Source organism: Anomalospiza imberbis, unplaced genomic scaffold, assembly GCF_031753505.1.
Source record: "Anomalospiza imberbis isolate Cuckoo-Finch-1a 21T00152 unplaced genomic scaffold, ASM3175350v1 scaffold_1305, whole genome shotgun sequence".
NCBI classification, from domain to species: Eukaryota; Metazoa; Chordata; class Aves; order Passeriformes; family Viduidae; genus Anomalospiza; species Anomalospiza imberbis.
In genome coordinates, this window is record NW_027099702.1 from 1 (window position 1) to 19,000 (window position 19,000).

Sequence of the window (19,000 nt, forward strand, 5' to 3'; positions counted from 1 at the left end):
TCCCATTTTTGGGGAATTTTTCCCCGGTTTTTGGGATTTTTTCCCATTTTTTGGGGATTTTTTCCCTTTTTTTTTTATTTTTTAGGAATTTTTTGGAATTTTTCCCCGGATTTTTTGGATTTTTGGGCGTTTTGGGTTCGGAAATTTTGGGATTTGGGATTTTTGGGATTTGGGATTTTTGGAATTTGGGAATTTTTGGGGCAATTTGGGGGAAAAAAAGCGAAAATTCCCGGGGAAATCCGGCCCCTCCCCCAGCCCGGGAGCCTCCGGCCGGGCCCGGGGAAATTCCCGAATTTCGGGGAATTTTGGGAATTTTTGGGATTTTTTAGGGAATTTTGGGATTTTTTTCCCATTTTTGGGACATTTCCCCCGGTTTTTTTGGGATTTTTTCCCATTTTTGGGATTTTTCCCAGTTTTTTTGGATTTTTTGCGGATTTTTTTTCCCATTTTTTGGATTTTTTTGGGTTTTTATTGATATTTTTTCCCGGATTTTTTTTTGATTTTTGGGCATTTTGGGTTTGGGGATTTTGGGATTTGGGATTTCTGGGATTTGGGGGAATTTTTGGGGGATTTTTTGGGATTTATTTGGAATTTTTTTGGAATTTTTTGGGATTTTTTGGGGATTATTTTGAGATTTTTGGGCGGGATTTTTTGGGATTCTTTTAGGATTTTTTAGGAATTTTTTGGAGATTTTTTTAGAATTTTTTGGGGGATTTTATGTGGGATTTTTTTTTGTGATTTGGGAATTTGGGATTTTGGGGATTTGGGAATTTGGGATTTTGGGGAATTTGGGATTTGGGAATTTGGGAATTTGGGATTTTGGGGAATTTGGGATTTGGGAATTTGGGATTTTGGGGAATTTGAGGTTTTGGGGAATTTGGGAATTTCGGTTTTGGGGGAATTTGGGATTTGGGAATTTGGGATTTGGGAATTTGGGGAATTTGGGATTTTGGATTTGGGAATTTGGGATTTTGGCGATATGGGGTTTTGGGATTTTGGGGAATTTGGGGTTTGGGGAATTTGGGTTTTTGGGGAATTTGGGATTTGGGAATTTGGGGTTTTGGGGAATTTGGGGTTTTGGGATTTTGGGGATTTGGGTTTCAGGATTTGGGATTTGGGGATTTTGGGGATTTGGGGAATTTGTGGTTTTGGGGTTTGGGGCATTTGGGATTTGGGGATTTGGGAATTTGGGTTTTGGGGGAATTTGGGATTTTGGGGATATGGGGTTTTGGGGATTTGGGGAATTTGGGGAATTTGGGCATGTGGGGAATTTGGGGTTTTGGGTTTTTGGATTTTGGGGATTTGGGATTCAGGATTTGGGTCTTTGGGAATTTGGGGATTTTGGGGATTTGGGGTTTTGGGAATTTGGGTTTTGGGGATTTGGGGATTTTGGGGATTTGGGGAATTTGTGGTTTTGGGGTTTGGGGCATTTGGGATTTGGGGATTTGGGAATTTGGGTTTTGGGGGAATTTGGGATTTTGGGGATATGGGGTTTTGGGGATTTGGGGAATTTGGGGAATTTGGGCATGTGGGGAATTTGGGGTTTTGGGTTTTTGGATTTTGGGGATTTGGGATTCAGGATTTGGGTCTTTGGGAATTTGGGGATTTTGGGGATTTGGGGTTTTGGGAATTTGGGTTTTGGGGATTTGGGGATTTTGGGGATTAGGGGAATTTGGGGTTTTGGGTTTGGGGCATTTGGGATTTGGGAAAATTGGGGTTTTGGGGAATTCGGGTTTTTGGGGATTTGGGGATTTGTGGAATTTGGGGATGTGGGGAATTCGGGGTTTTGGGAATTTGGGGAATTCGGGGTTTTGGAGTTTGGGGCATTTGGGATTTGGGAATTTGGGGATTTGGGATTTGGGAATTTGGGATTTTGGGGATCAGGGATTTTGGGGATTTGGGGTTTTGGGGGTTTGGGAATCTGGGATTTTGGGGAATTTGGGATTTGGGAATTTGGGATTTTGGGGAATTTGTGGTTTTGGGGGATTTGTGATTTTGGGGTTTGGGGCATTTGGGATTTGGGAATTTGGGTTTTGGGGGATTTGGGAATTTGGGATTTTGGGGGATTTGGGGATTTGTGGAATTTGGGGATGTGGGGAATTTGGGGTTTTGGGATTTTGGGGGTTTGGGAATTTGGGATTTGGGAATTTGGGATTTTGGGGAATTTGGGATTTGGGAATTTGGGATTTTGGGGAATTTGGGATTTGGGATTTGGGGGATTTGGGAATTTGGGATTTGGGAATTTTGGATTTTGGGGAATTTGGGATTTGGGGATTTGGGGTTTGGGAATTTGGGATTTTGGGGAATTTGGGATTTGGGAATTTGGGATTTGGGGATTTTGGGGATTTGGGAATTTGGGTTTTGGGGATTTTGGGGATTTGGGGAATTTGGGGTTTTGGGGTTTGGGGAATTTGGGATTTGGGAATTTGGGTTTTTGGGGATTTGGGGAAATTGGGGTTTTGGGGAATTCGGGTTTTTGGGGATTTGGGGAAATTGGGGTTTTGGGGAATTCGGGTTTTTGGGGATTTGGGATTTTGGGGATTTTGGGATATGGGGATTTGGGATTTGGGGATTTGGGATTTGGGGAATTCGGGTTTTTGGGGAATTTGGGATTTTGGGGAATTTGGGGTTTGGGGAATTTGGGTATTTGGGGTTTGGGGGATTTGGGAATTTGGGGTTTTGGGGTTTGGGATTTGGGGGATTTGGGAATTTCGGGTTTTGGGGGTTTTGGGGATTTTGGGGATTTGGGATTTGGGGAATTTGGGTTTTTGGGGATTTGGGGTTTGGGGAATTTGGGGATTTGGGAATTTGGGGTTTTGGGTTTTGGGGATTTGGGATTTGGGGAATTCGGGTTTTTGGGCTTTGGGGAATTTGGGGTTTTGAGAATTTGGGAATCAGGGATTTTGGGGAATTTGGGTTTTTGGGGATTTGGGGGATTTGGGATTCAGGATTTGGGGTTTTGGGGGTTTGGGGGATTTTGGGATTTGGGGTTTTGGCATTTGGGGTTTTTGGGAATTTGGGATTTTGGGTTTGGCGTTTTTGGGAATTTAGGATTTGGGGGGTTTTGGGGATTTGGGAATTTGGGACTTTGGGATTTGGGATTTTGGGGTTTGAGGAATTTGGGGGTTTTGGGTTTTGGGATTTTGGGGATTTGGGAATTGGGGATTTTGGGGAATTCGGGTTTTTGGGGATTTGGGGTTTGGTGAATTTGGGGTTTTGGGATTTTGGGAATTTGGAATTTGGGGGAATTTGGGTTTTTGGGGATTTTGGGATTTGGGGGATTTGGGATTCAGGATTTGGGGTTTGGGGATTTAGGAATTTGGAAATTGGGGATTTTGGGGATTTTGGGGAATTCGGGTTTTTGGGGATTTGGGGTTTGGTGAATTTGGGGTTTTGGGATTTTGGGAATTTGGAATTTGGGGATTTGGGGGATTTTGGGGATTTTGGGGAATTTGGGATTTGGGGATTTTGGGTTTTGGGAATTTGGGGTTTTGGGGTTTGGGGAATTTGGGATTTGGGGATTTTGGGGATTTGGGGGATTTGGGAATTGGGGAATTTGGGTTTTGGGGATTTGGGGTCTTGGGTTTTGGGTTTTGGGTTTGGGGTTGAAGGATTTTGGGATTTGGGTTTTGGGTTTTGGGGATTTGGGAATTTGGGACTCCCCCCCGGATTCCCATGGGATGATCCCAATTCCCACAGAAGGACCCCGATCCCATGGAATCCACTCGATCCCTGGGGATCGCCCATTCCCCATCCCATCGGGGTCCACCCCATCCCCTCCGGATTCCCTTGGAATGATCCCAATTCCCTTGGGACGATCCCAATCCTGATCCCGTGGGATCCACCCCAGCCCCTCCAGATTCCCACGAGGATGATCCCAGTCCCGTGGGATCCGCTCCAGCCCCTCGGGCTCTCCCGATCCCGATCCTGTCGGGATCGACTCCAATCCCTCTGATTTCCCATGGAATGGGATCCCAATTCCCATGGGACGATCCCAATTCCTTTGGGATGATCCCAATCCCACGGGATCCACCCCAGCCCCTTCAAATCCCCACCGAAGGATCCCAGTTCCCTCAGGATCCACTCGATCCCTGGGGATCTCCCATTCCCGATCCCGTCAGGATCCAATCCATCCCCTCCAGATTCCATTGGGACGATCCCAATCCCCGCAGGGCGATCCCGATCCCCACCGAAGGGTCCCAATTCCCTCGGAATCCACTCGATCCCTGGGGATCTCCCGTTCCCGATCCCGTTAGGATCTACTCCATCCCCTCTGGATCCCCACGGGACGATCCCAATTCCCTCGGGATCCACTCGATCCCCGGGGGATCTCCCATTCCCAATACCCTCAGGATCCACTCCATCCCCTCCAGATTCCATTGGGATGATCCTGATCCCCACTGAAGGATCCCAATCCCCTCGGGATCCACTCGATCCCTGGGGATCTCCCATTCCCAATCCCGTTAAGATCCACTCCATCCCCTCCGGATCCCCACGGGCCGATCACGATCCCCAGCAGAGGGTCCCAATTCCCTCGGGATCCACTCGATCCCTGGGGGATCTCCCATTACCAATCCCCTCAGGATCCACTCCATCCCCTCCAGATTCCATTGGGACGATCCCAATCCCCAGCGGATGATCCCAATTCCCTCAGGATCCACTCGATCCCCGGGGATCTCCTGTTCCAAATCCCCTTAGGATCCACTCCATCCCCTCCGGATCCCCACGGGATGATCCCAATTCCCACGGGACAATCCCGATCCCCAGCGGAGGATCCCGATTGCCCCGGGATCCACTCGATCCCCGGGGATCTCCCGTTCCCAATCCCCTCAGGATCCACTTCATCCATTCCGGATCCCCACGGGATGATCCCGATCCCCAGCGGATGATCCCAATTCCCTCGGGATCCACTCGATCCCTGGGGATCTCCCATTCCCAATCCCCTCAGGATCCACTCCATCCCCTCCGGATCCCCACGGGATGATCCCAATCCCCGCGGGACGATCCTGATCCCCACCGGAGGATCCCAATTCACCCAGGATCAACTCGATCCCTGGGGATCTCCCATTCCCAATCCTGTTGGGATCCACTCCATCCCCTCCGGATCCCCACGGGATGATCCCGATCCCCAGCGGAGGATCCCGATCGCCCCGGGATCCACTCGATCCCCGGGGATCTCCCGTTCCCAATCCCATTAAGATCCACTCCATCCCCTCCAGATTCCATTGGGACGATCCCAATCCCCACGGGGTGATCCCGATCCCCAGCGGATGATCCCAATTCCCTCGGGATCCACTCGATCCCTGGGGATCTCCTCTTCCCAATCCCGTTAAGATCCACTCCATCCCCTCCGGATCCCCACGGGGCGATCCCAATTCCCTCGGGATCCACTCGATCCCCAGGGATCTCCCATTCCCAATCCTGTTAGGATCCACTCCATCCCCTCCAGATTCCATTGGGACGATCCCAATCCCCACTGGATGATCCCGATCCCCAGCGGAGGATCCCAATTCCCTCGGGATCCACTCGATCCCTGGGGATCTCCCGTTCCCGATCCCGTTAGGATCCACTCCATCCCCTCCGGATCCCCACGGGACGATCCCAATCCCCACGGGACAATCCTGATCCCCAGCGGAGGATCCCGATTGCCCCGGGATCCACTCGATCCCCGGGGATCTCCCATTCCCAATCCCATTAGGATCCACTCCATCCCCTCCGGATCCCCAGCGGATGATCCCAATTCCCTCGGGATCCACTCGATCCCCGGGGATCTCCCGTTCCAAATCCCCTTAGGATCCACTCCATCCCCTCCGCATCCCCACGGGACGATCCCAATTCCCTCGGGATCCACTCGATCCCCGGGGATCTCCCATTCCCAATCCCCTCAGGATCCACTCCATCCCCTCCGGATCCCCACGGGACGATCCCGATCCCCAGCGGAGGATCCCGATCGCCCCGGGATCCACTCGATCCCCGGGGGATCTCCCGTTCCCAATCCCGTTAGGATCCACTCCATCCCCTCCGGATCCCCACGGGACGATCCCGATCCCCAGCGGAGGATCCCGATCGCCCCGGGATCCACTCGATCCCAGGGGATCTCCCATTCCCAATCCTGTCAGGATCCACTCCATCCCCTCCAGATTCCATTGGGACGATCCCAATCCCCGGCGGATGATCCCAATTCCCTCAGGATCCACTCGATCCCCGGGGATCTCCCGTTCCAAATCCCCTTAGGATCCACTCCATCCCCTCCGGATCCCCACGGGATGATCCCAATCCCCACGGGACAATCCCGATCCCCAGCGGAGGATCCCGATTGCCCCGGGATCCACTCGATCCCCGGGGATCTCCCGTTCCCAATCCCGTTAGGATCCACTTCATCCCCTCCGGATCCCCACGGGATGATCCCGATCCCCAGCGGATGATCCCAATTCCCTCGGGATCCACTCGATCCCTGGGGATCTCCCATTCCCAATCCCCTCAGGATCCACTCCATCCCCTCCGGATCCCCACGGGACGATCCCAATCCCCGCGGGACGATCCTGATCCCCACCGGAGGATCCCAATTCACCCAGGATCAACTCGATCCCTGGGGATCTCCCATTCCCAATCCTGTTGGGATCCACTCCATCCCCTCCGGATCCCCACGGGATGATCCCGATCCCCAGCGGAGGATCCCGATCACCCCGGGATCCACTCGATCCCCGGGGGATCGCCCATTCCCAATCCCATTAAGATCCACTCCATCCCCTCCAGATTCCATTGGGACGATCCCAATCCCCATGGGCCGATCCCGATCCCCAGCGGATGATCCCAATTCCCTCGGGATCCACTCGATCCCCGGGGATCTCCCGTTGCCAATCCCGTTAGGATCCACTCCATCCCCTCCGGATCCCCACGGGACGATCCCAATTCCCTCGGGATCCACCCAATCCCCGGGGATCTCCCGTTCCCGATCTCGTCAGGATCTGATCCATCCCCATCCAGATTCCATTGGGATGATCCCGATCCCCACCAAAGGATCCCGATTCCCTCGGGATCCACTCGATCCCCGGGGATCTCCCGTTCCCGATCCCATCAGGATCCACTCCATCCCCTCCGGATCCCCACGGGGCGATCACGATCCCCAGCAGAGGGTCCCAATTCCCTCGGGATCCACTCGATCCCTGGGGATCTCCCATTCCCAATCCTGTTGGGATCCACTCCATCCCCTCCAGATTCCATTGGGACGATCCCAATCCCCACGGGACAATCCCGATCCCCAGCAGAGGATCCCGATCGCCCCGGGATCCACTCGATCCCCGGGGATCTCCCATTCCCAATCCCATTAAGATCCACTCCATCCCCTCCGGATCCCCACGGGACAACCCCAATTCCCTCGGGATCCACTCGATCCCCGGGGATCTCCCGTTCCCAATCCCGTTAGGATCCACTCCATCCCCTCCGGATCCCCACGGGACGATCCCAATTCCCTCGGGATCCACTCGATCCCCGGGGATCTCCCATTCCCAATCCCGTTAAGATCCACTCCATCCCCTCCGGATCCCCACGGGCCGATCCCAATTCCCTCGGGATCCACCCAATCCCCGGGGATCTCCCGTTCCCGATCTCGTCAGGATCTGATCCATCCCCTCCAGATTCCATTGGGATGATCCCGATCCCCACCAAAGGATCCTAATTCCCTCGGGATCCACTCGATCCCCGGAGGATCTCCCATTCCCAATCCCCTCAGGATCCACTCCATCCCCTCCGGATCCCCACGGGGCGATCCCGATCCCCAGCAGAGGGTCCCAATTCCCTCGGGATCCACTCGATCCCTGGGGATCTCCCATTCCCAATCCTGTTGGGATCCACTCCATCCCCTCCAGATTCCATTGGGACGATCCCAATCCCCACGGGACAATCCCGATCCCCAGCAGGGGATCCCGATCGCCCCGGGATCCACTCGATCCCCGGGGATCTCCCATTCCCAATCCCATTAAGATCCACTCCATCCCCTCCGGATCCCCACGGGACAACCCCAATTCCCTCGGGATCCACTTGATCCCCGGGGGATCTCCCGTTCCCAATCCCGTTAAGATCCACTCCATCCCCTCCGCATCCCCACGGGACGATCCCGATCCCCAGCGGATTATCCCAATTCCCTCGGGATCCACTCGATCCCCGGGGGATCGCCCATTCACAATCCCCTCAGGATCCACTCCATCCCCTCCGGATCCCCATGGGACAATCCCAATTCCCTCGGGATCCACTCGATCCCTGGGGATCTCCCGTTCCCAATCCTGTTAGGATCCACTCCATCCCCTCCGCATCCCCACGGGACGATCCCGATCCCCAGCGGAGGATCCCGATCGCCCCGGGATCCACTCGATCCCCGGGGGATCTCCCGTTGCAGGCGCTCGGCCAATCCGGGGTGCGGTTCCAGAACTGGGCGGGGACCTACGGCTGCTGCCCCGAGCTCTTCTTCCGGCCCGGCTCCGTGCAGGAGATCCGCCAGGTGCGGCCGCCCGCGCCAAGGAAAAACCCGCGGGGCCCGGGCGGGTTTGGGGAGAATCCCGGTTCAGGATCGGGTTTGGGGAGAATCTCGGGATTTTAGCATCGGTTTTTGGGATAATCTCGATGTTTTAGGATCGGTTTTTGGGATAATCCCGGTTTAGGATCGGGTCTGGGGATAATCCCCGGTTTAGGATCGGGTTTGGGGATAATCCCGGTTTTAGGATCGGTTTTTGGGATAATCTCGGGATTTTAGCATCGGTTTTTGGGATAATCTCGATGTTTTAGGATCGGGTTTGGGGATAATCCCGGTTTAGGATCGGGTTTGGGGATAATCCTGGTTTAGGATCGGGTTTGGGGATAATCCTGGTTTTAGGATCGGGTTTGGGGATAATCCCCGGTTTAGGATCGGGTTTGGGGATAATCCCCGGTTTAGGATCGGGTTTGGGGATAATCCCCGGTTTTAGGATCGGGTTTGGGGATAATCTCGGGATTTTAGCATCGGTTTTTGGGATAATCTCGATGTTTTAGGATCGGGTTTGGGGATAATCCCGGTTCAGGATCGGGTTTGGGGATAATCCCCGGTTTAGGATCGGGTTTTCCTGGGGTAATCCCGGTTTTAGGAACCATTTTTGGGATAACCCCGATGTTTTAAGATCGGGTTTTGGGATAATCTCGGGGTTTTTAGGATCAGGTCTTGGGACAAACCTGTTTTTTTTTAGGATCGGTTTTTGGGATAATCCCGATGTTCTAAGATCGGGTTTGGGGATAATCCCAATGTTTTATCTCCATGTTTTATCTCGATGTTTTATCTCGATGTTTTAGGATCGTTTTTTTGGGATAATCCCGGTTTAGGATGGGGTTTGGGGATAATCCCCGGTTTAGGATCAGGTTTGGGGATAATCCCCGGTTTTAGGATCGGGTTTTCCTGGGGTAATCTCGGTTTTAGGATCGGGTTTGGGGATAATCCCGGTTTTAGGATCGGGTTTGGGGATAATCCCGATTTTAGCATCGGTTTTTGGGATAATCTCGATGTTTTAGGATCGGTTTTTGGGATAATCCCCGGTTTTAGGATCAGGTTTGGGGATAATCCCAATGTTTTAGGATCAGGTTTTCCTGGGGTAATCCCAATGTTTTAGGATCGGGTTTTGGGATAATCCTGGTTTTAGGATCAGTTTTTGTGATAATCCCGATGTTTTAGGATCGTTTTTTTGGGACATTCCCGATGTTTTGGGATCACTTTTTTTGGGATAATCCCAGTGTTTTAGGATCGGTTTTTTGGGACATTCCCTGGGTTTTGGGATCGGTTTTTCCAGGACATTCCCGATGTTTTGGGATCGGTTTTTCCAGGACATTCCCGGTGTTTTGGGATCACGTTTTTTGGGATAATCCCAGTGTTTTAGGATCAGTTTTTTTGGGACATTCCCGGTGTTTTGGGACCGGTTTTTCCAGGACATTCCCGATGTTTTGGGATCACTTTTTTTGGGATAATCCCAGTGTTTTAGGATCGGTTTTTTGGGACATTCCCGATGTTTTAGGATCGGTTTTTTGGGACATTCCTGATGTTTTGGGATCACTTTTTTTGGGATAATCCCGGTGTTTTAGGATCAGTTTTTTTGGGACATTCCCGATGTTTTGGGATCGGTTTTTCCAGGACATTCCCGATGTTTTGGGATCACTTTTTTGGGATAATCCCGGTGTTTCAGGATCGGTTTTTTGGGACATTCCCTGGGTTTTGGGATCGGTTTTTCCAGGACATTCCCGATGTTTTGGGATCACTTTTTTTGGGATAATCCCAGTGTTTCAGGATCGGTTTTTTGGGACATTCCCTGGGTTTTGGGATCGGTTTTTCCAGGACATTCCCGGTGTTTTTGGATCACTTTTTTTGGGACATTCCCGATGTTTTAGGATCGGTTTTTTGGGAAATTCCCGATGTTTTGGGATCGGTTTTTCCAGGACATTCCTGGTGTTTTGGGATCGGTTTTTTTTGGGACATTCCCGGTGTTTTGGGATTGCTTTTTTTGGGATAATCCCGGTGTTTCCGGATCGTTTTTTTGGGACATTCCCGGTGTTTTGGGATCAGTTTTTTTGGGATAATCCCAGTGTTTTAGGATCGGTTTTTTGGGAAATTCCCGGTGTTTTGGGATCGGTTTTTCCAGGACATTCCTGGTGTTTTGGGATCGGTTTTTTGGGACATTCCTGATGTTTTGGGATCACTTTTTTTGGGATAATCCCGGTGTTTTAGGATAGGTTTTTTGGGACATTCCTGGTGTTTTGGGATCACTTTTTTTGGTATAATCCCGATGTTTTGGGATAATTTTTTTGGGATAATCCCGGTGTTTCAGGATCGGTTTTTCCAGGACATTCCCAATGTTTTGGGATCGGTTTTTTGGGACATTCCCGATGTTTTGGGATCATTTTTTTGGGGACATTCCCGGTGTTTCGGGATCACTTTTTTTGGGACATTCCCGGTGTTTTGGGATCGGTTTTTCCAGGACATTCCCGATGTTTTGGGATCACTTTTTTTGGGATAATTCCGTTGTTTCAGGATCGGTTTTTTGGGACATTCCCGATGTTTTGGTATCAGGGGATAATCCCGGTGTTTCAGGATCGGTTTTTTGGGATAATCCCAATTTTTGGATCGGTTTTTCCAGGACATTCCCGATGTTTTGGGATCACTTTTTTTGGGATAATCCCGGTGTTTCAGGATTGGTTTTTTGGGACATTCCCTGGGTTTTGGGATCGGTTTTTCCAGGACACTCCCAGTGTTTTGGGATCACTCTTTTGGGATAATCCCGGTGTTTTGGGATCACTTTTTTTGGGATAATCCCGGTGTTTTAGGATAGGTTTTTTGGGACATTCCCGATGTTTTGGGATCGGTTTTTCCAGGACATTCCCGGTGTTTTAGGATCAATTTTTTGGGATAATCCCGGTGTTTCAGGATCCTTTTTTTGGGACATTCCCGGTGTTTTGGGATCGGTTTTTCCAGGACATTCCCGGTGTTTTGGGATCGGTTTTTTTGGGACATTCCCGGTGTTTTGGGATCACTTTTTTTGGGATAATCCCGGTGTTTCCGGATTGTTTTTTAGGGACATTCCCGGTGTTTTGGGATCAGTTTTTTTGGAATAATACCGGTGTTTTGGGATCGGTTTTTTGGGACATTCCCGATGTTTTGGGATCACTTTTTTTGGGATAATCCCAGTGTTTTAAGATCGGTTTTTTGGGACATTCCCGATGTTTTGGGATCACTTTTTTTGGGATAATCCCAGTGTTTCAGGATCGTTTTTTTGGGACATTCCCGATGTTTTGGGACCGGTTTTTCCAGGACATTCCCGATGTTTTGGGATCACTTTTTTTGGGATAATCCCGGTGTTTCAGGATCAGTTTTTTGGGAAATTCCCGATGTTTTGGGATCGGTTTTTCCAGGACATTCCTGGTGTTTTGGGATCGGTTTTTTTGGGACATTCCCAGTGTTTTGGGATCGCTTTTTTTGGGATAATCCCGGTGTTTCCGGATCGTTTTTTTGGGACATTCCCGGTGTTTTGGGATCAGTTTTTTTGGAATCATCCCAGTGTTTTGGGATCGGTTTTTTGGGACATTCCTGGTGTTTTGGGATCACTTTTTTTGGGATAATCCCGGTGTTTCAGGATCCTTTTTTTGGGACATTCCCGGTGTTTTGGGATTGGTTTTTCCAGGACATTCCCGGTGTTTTAGGATCACTTTTTTTGGGACATTCCCGATGTTTTAGGATCGGTTTTTTGGGACATTCCCGGTGTTTTGGGATCGTTTTTTTTGGGACATTCCCTATGTTTTGGGATCACTTTTTTTGGTATAATCCCGATGTTTTGGGATAATTTTTTTGGGACATTCCCGGTGTTTTGGGATCCTTTTTCCAGCCCGTTCCCGGTGTTTTTCCCGCAGATCCTGGAGCTGGCGCGGCAGCAGGGGAAGCGGGTGAAGGTGGTCGGGGGCGGCCACTCCCCCTCGGACATCGCCTGCTCCGACGGCTTCATGATCCACATGGGAAAAATGAACCGGATCCTGGAGGTCTGAGCCGGAACATTCCGGAAAAATCCCTTCCGGAAAAATTCACCGCCAAAAAAGCGGAAAAATCAAAGAAAACCGCGGAGGAATCGGCAAAAAATTCACCCAAAAAATTGAAAAAATTCAGCTAAAATCAGGGAAATATCCCCAAAAAATGCAAAAAAAAGCCCCCGAAAAAATCACCACAAATTCAGCACAAATCGTGGGAAAAATCCCCCCAAAAATCACCAAAAAATCACCAAAAAATAAAAATCACAAAAAAAAATCACCAAAAAATCCCAAAACATCCCCAAAAAGTCACCACAAATCACAAAAACATCCCCCCAAAAATTCCCCGAGAAAACCCCAAAAGCAATTCGGGAAAAAAAAAACCAAAAATCCCCCCAAAATCCCAAAATGTCCAATAAATGTTCTGAAAAAATCCCCCCCCAAAAAATCCCAAAACAGCAAAAAAATCCCTAAAAAAAGGCCTAAAAAATAATAAAAAAAATCCCCCAGAATTAAAAAAAATCCCCAAAAATCCCCCCAAAAAATCCCATAAAAATCCCCAAAAACAATCTGAAAGAGAGACAGAAATCTGCTAAAAATCCCAAAACTTCCCCAAAAAAATCCCAAAAAGCCCCCAAAAATCCCCAAAAATATAAAAAAATCCCCCAAAAAATACTTTTAAAAATCGTGAAAAAAGCTTTAAAAATTTTCTTTAAAATTTAAAAAAATTCCCAAAAAATCAGCACAAATTCAAAAAAAAATCCATAAAAACCCACCAAAAAATCTTCAAAAAAATCCCGACAATCACCAGAAATTGCAAAAAAATACCGAAAAAACCACAAAAAATGCAGAAATCCCTAAAAAATCCAAAAAGAATAAAAAAAAACCCCAATAAAGCCCCAAAACAATCACCAGAAATCCCCAAAAATCCCAAAAAAATCCCCAAATAATTCTCCAAAAAAGCCCAAAAATCACCAAAAATTCCCAAAGAAATCCCCAAAAAATCCCAAAAAATCCCCCAAAAAATCCCCCCAAAATCACCAAAGAAATCCCAAAAATCCCCAAAAAATCCCCAAAAAAGCCCCAAAAATCCCGCAAAAATTCCAAAAAATCCTCAAAAAATCCCAAGGAAATCCTTAAAAAATCCGAAAAAAAAATCCCCCAAGAATTCCAAAAAATCCCCAAAAAATCCCAAAGAAATCCCCCAAAAAATCCCAAAGAAATCCCCAAAAATTCCCAAAGAAATCCCCAAAAAATCCCAAAAAATCCCCCAAAAAATCCCCCCAAAATCACCAAAGAAATCCCAAAAAATCCCCAAAAAAGCCCCAAAAAATCCCAAAAAATCCCAAAAAACCCAAAGAAATCCCCAAAAAATCCGAAAAAATCTCCCAAAAATTCCAAAAAAATCTCCTAAAAATTCCAAAAAAACACCAAAAAAACCCAAATAAATCCCCCAAAATTGCAAAGAAATCCCCAAAAAATCCCAAAAAATCCCAAAAATATTCCAAAAAATCTCCTAAAAATTCCAAAAAACCACCAAAAAATCCCCAAAGAAATCCCAAAAAAATCCCAAAGAAATCCCTAAAAAATCCCAAAAAATCCCAAAAAAATCCCCAAAAAATCCCAAAAAAATCCCAAAGAAAACACCAAAAAATCCCAAAAAATCCCCCAAATATTCCAAAAAATGTCCAAAAAATCTCCAAAAAAACACCAACAAATCCCAAAAAATCCCAAAGAAATCCCCAAAAAATCCCAAAAAATCACGCAAAATTCTTAAAAATCCCTAAAAAATCCCAAAAAATCTCCCAAAAATTAAAAAAAATCCCCCAAAAAATCCCAAGAAATCCCAAAAAATCCCAAAAATTCCCAAAATATCCCAAAAAAATCCCTAATAAATCCCCAAAACATCCCAAAAAAATGCCAAAAAATTCTTAAAAATCCCTAAAAAAATCCCAAAAAATCTCCCAAAAATTCAAAAAAAAAACCCCCAAAGAAATCCCCAAAACATCCCAAAAAAATCCCCCAAATATTCAAAAAAATCTCCTAAAAATTCCAAAAAATCACCAAAAAAAATCCCCAAAGAAATCCCAAAAAATCCCAAAGAAATCCCCATAAAATCCCAAAGAAATCTCCAAAACATTCCAAAAAAATCCCAAAAAGTTCTTGAAAATCCCTAAAAAATCCCAAAAAATCTCCCAAAAATTCAAAAAAAACCACCAAAAAATCCCAAAGAAATCCCCAAAGAAACCCCAAAAAATCCCAAAGAAACCCCAAATATCCCAAAAAATCCCAAAAAATCCCAAAGAAATCTCCAAAAATCCCAAAGAAATCTCCAAAATATCCCAGAAAATCCCAAAAAATTCTTAAAAATCCCTAAAAAATCCCAAAATATCCCAAAGAAATTCCCAAAAAATCCCAAAAAATCCCAAAGAAATCCCAAGAAATCCCGCAAAATTCTTAAAAATCCCTAAAAAAATCCCCAAAAAATCTCCCAAAAATTCCAAAAAACCACCAAAGAAATCCCCAAAGAAATCCCCAAAAAATCCCAAAAACTTCCCCAAATATTCCAAAAAAATCTCCTAAAAATTCAAAAAAACCACCAAAAAATCCCTAAAGAAATCCCCAAAAATCCCAAAGAAATCCCCAAAAAATCCCAATGAAATTCCCAAAAAATCCCCCAAATATTCCAAAAAAACTCCTAAAAATTCCAAAAAACCACCAAAAAATCCCCAAAGAAATCCCAAAAAATCCCAAAAAATCCCCCAAAAAATCTCAAAAAAATCCCAAAAATATTCCAAAAAATCTCCTAAAAATTCCAAAATATCCCCCAAAAAATCCCAAAGAAATCCCAAAAATATTCCCAAAAAATCCCAAAAATAATCCCAAAAAATCCCAAAGAAATCCCCAAAAAATGCCAAAAAAATCCTAAAAAAAATTCTTAGAAATCCCAAAAAATCCCAAAAAATCACCCGAAAATTCCAAAATATCCCCAAAAAATCCCTAAGAAATCCCCAAAACATCCCAAAAAAATTCTTAAATCCCAAAAAATCCCCCAAAATCCCAAAAAAATCCCCAAAAAATCCCAAAAATTCCCAAAGAAATCCCAAAAAAAATCCCAAAAAATCCCCCAAATATTCCAAAAAATCTCCTAAAAATTTCTAAAAACAACCAAAAAATCCCCAAAGAAATCCCCAAAAATCCCTAAGAAATCCCAAAAAAATCCCAAAAAATGCCAAAAAATTCTTAAAAATCCCTAAAAAAATCCCCAAAAATCTCCCAAAAATTCAAAAAAACACCAAAAAATCCCAAAGAAATCCCAAAAAATCCCCAAAAAATCCCAAAAATCCAAAAGAAATCCCCAAAAAATCCCCAAAAAATCCCAAAAATATCTCCAAAACATCCCAAAAATTCTTAAAAATTCCTAAAAAATCCCAAAAAATCACCCAAAAATTCCAAAATATCCCCAAAAAATCCCAAAGAAATCCCCAAAAAATCCCAAAAATGCCAAAAAATTCTTAAAAATCCCTAAAAAATCACAAAAAATCCCAAAAAATCCCCCAAATATTCCAAAAATCTCCTAAAAATTCCAAAAAATCCCAAAAAATCCCAAAGATATCCCCAAAAATCCTGAAGAAATCCCAAAATATTCCCGAAAAATCCCCAAAATATTCCCAAAAAATCCCAAAAAAATCCCTAAGAAATCCCCAAAACATCCCAAAAAATCCCAAAAAATTCTTAAAAATCCCAAAAAAATCCCAAAAAATCTCCCAGAAATTCAAAAAAACCACCAAAAAATCCAAAGAAATCCCAAAGAAATCCCCAAAAAGTCCCAAAAATATTCCCAAAAAATCCCAAAGAAATCCCCAAAAAATCACGCAAAATTCTTAAAAATCCCTAAAAAATCCCCAAAAAATCTACCAAAAATTCCAAAATATCCCCCAAAAAAATCCCAAAGAAATCCCAAAAAAATAAAAAAAAATAAAAAAAAAAAAAAAAAAAAATATTCACATCCCAAAAAATCCCAAAAAATTCTTAAAAATCCCTAAAAAATCCCAAAAAATTCTTAAAAATTCCAAAAAACCACCAAAAAATCCTAAAAAATCCCCCAAAATTGCAAAGAAATCCCCAAAAATCCAAAAAATCCCCCAAATATTCCAAAAAATCTCCTAAAAATTCCAAAAAACCACCAAAAAAAATCCCAAAGAAATCCCAAAAAATCCCGAAGAAATCCCAAAAATATTCCCAAAAAAATCCCCAAAACATCCCAAAAAATCCCAAAAAATTCTTAAAAATCCCAAAAAAATCCCAAAATATCCCAAAGACATTCCCAAAAATCCCCCAAATATTCCAAAAAATCTCCTAAAAATTCCAAAAAACCACCAAAAAATCCCCAGAGAAATCCCAAAAAATCCCAAAGAAATCCAAAATTATTCCCAAAAAATCCCAAAAAAATCCCCAAAAAATCCAAAAAAATCCCAAAGAAATCCCCAAAAAATCCCAAAAAATCCCCCAAATATTCCAAAAAATCTCCTAAAAATTCCAAAAAACCACCAAAAAAAATACCCAAAGAAATCCCAAAAAATCCCGAAGAAATCCCAAAAATATTCCCGAAAAATCCCAAAGAAATCCCAAAAAAATTTCTTAAAAATCCCTAAAAAATCCCAAAAAATCACCCAAAAATTCCAAAATATCCCCAAAAATCCCTAAGAAATCCCAAAAACATCTCAAAAAAATCCCAAAAAATTCTTAAAAATCCCTAAAAAATCCCAAAAAATCTCCCAAAAATTCCAAAAAAAACACCAAAAAAATCCCAAAGAAATCCCAAAGACATCCCGAAAAATCCCAAAGAAATCCCTAAAAAATCCCAAAGAAATCCCCAAAAATCCCAAAAAATCCCAAAAATATTCCAAAAAATCCCAAAGAAATCCCCCCAAAATCCCCCCAAATATTCCAAAAAATCTCTTTAAAATTCCAGAAAACCACCAAAAAATCCCCAAAGAAATCCCCAAAAAATCCCAAAGAAATCCCAAAAAAATCCCAAAGAAATCCCTAAGAAATCCCCAAAACATCCCAAAAAATCCCAAAAAATTCTTAAAAATCCCAAAAAAATCCCAAAAAGTCTCCCAAAAATTCAAAAAAAACACCAAAAAATCTCAAAGAAATCCCAAAAAAATCCCAAAAAATCCCAAAAAATCCCCAAAAATCCCCAAAAATCCCCCAAATATTCAAAAAAATCTCCTACAAATTTCTAAAAATCTCCAAAAAATACCAAAGAAATCCCAAAAAATCCCGAAGAAATCCCAAAAATATTCCCGAAAAATCCCAAAGAAATCCCCAAAAAATCCTGAAGAAATCCCCAAAAAAATCCCGAAGAAATCCCAAAAATATTCCCAAAAAATCCTAAAAAAAATTCTTTAAAAATCTCCCAAAAATTCCAAAAAAACACCAAAGAAATCCCCAAAGAAATCCTAAAAAATCCCAAAGAAATCCCCAAAAAACCCAAAAAATCCCAAAGAAATCCAAAAAATCCCAAAGAAATCCCCAAAAAATCACGCAAATTTCTTAAAATTCCCTAAAAAATCCCAAAAAATCTCCCAAAAATTCAAAAAAAAAACCCACCAAAAAACCCCAAAGAATTCCCCAAAAAAAACCCGAAGAAATCCTCAAAAAAATCCCGAAGAAATCCCAAAAATATTCCCAAAAAATCCCAAAGAAATCCCAAAGAAATCCCAAAAATCCTAAAAAAAATTCTTAAAAATCCCTAAAAAATCCCAAAAAATCTCCCAAAAATTAAAAAAAAAAAAAAACACCAAAAAACCCCAAAGAAATCCCCAAAAAATCCCCCAAAAATCTGCACAATATCCCCAAAAAATCCCAACAAATCCAAAGAAATCCCCAAAAAATCCCAAAGTAATCCCAAAGAAATCCCAAAAAATCCCAAAGAAATCCCCAAAAAATCCCCCAAAATCCCAAAATCCCCAAAAATCCAAAAAAAAACCCAAAACCCCCAAAATCCCCAAAATCCGGGGGTTTTGGGGCAGGTGGACAAGGAGAAGCTGCAGGTGAAGGTGGAAGGAGGAATTCTCCTGTCGGAGCTGCACCGCGAGCTGGACAAACACGGCATGGCGCTGGCCAAGTGAGCCAAGGGATTGGGATTGGGATTGGGATTGGGATCGGGATTGGGATTTGGGATTGGGATTTGGGATTGGGATTGGGATTGGGATTTGGGATTGGATTGGAATTGGGATTGGGATTTGGGATTGGGATTGGGATTTGGGGTCGGGATTGGGATTGGGATTGGGGATTGGGATTTGGGATTGGGATTTGGGATTGGGATTTGGGATCGGGATTTGGGATTGGGATTGCGATTGCGATTGGGATTGGGATTGGGATTGGATTGGGATTTGGATTTGGGATTTGGGATTTGGATTGGGATTGGGAGCTGGACAAACACGGCATGGCGCTGGCCAAGTGA

At 44.8% G+C, this 19,000-nt stretch overlaps 1 protein-coding gene across 1 annotated transcript; it reads left to right on the forward strand.

Annotated features, from left to right (window-relative positions):
* Nucleotides 1–8,289: 8,289 nt before the first annotated feature.
* On the forward strand, nt 8,290–18,665 carry LOC137466038 (L-gulonolactone oxidase-like; the record flags this gene model as incomplete). Its single annotated transcript, XM_068177975.1, has 3 exons — nt 8,290–8,497; nt 12,415–12,540; nt 18,567–18,665. Coding segments are annotated over 3 exons (433 nt in total), but the record flags the coding sequence as incomplete, so codon positions are not given.
* Between the last annotated feature and the right edge of the window lie 335 nt (nt 18,666–19,000).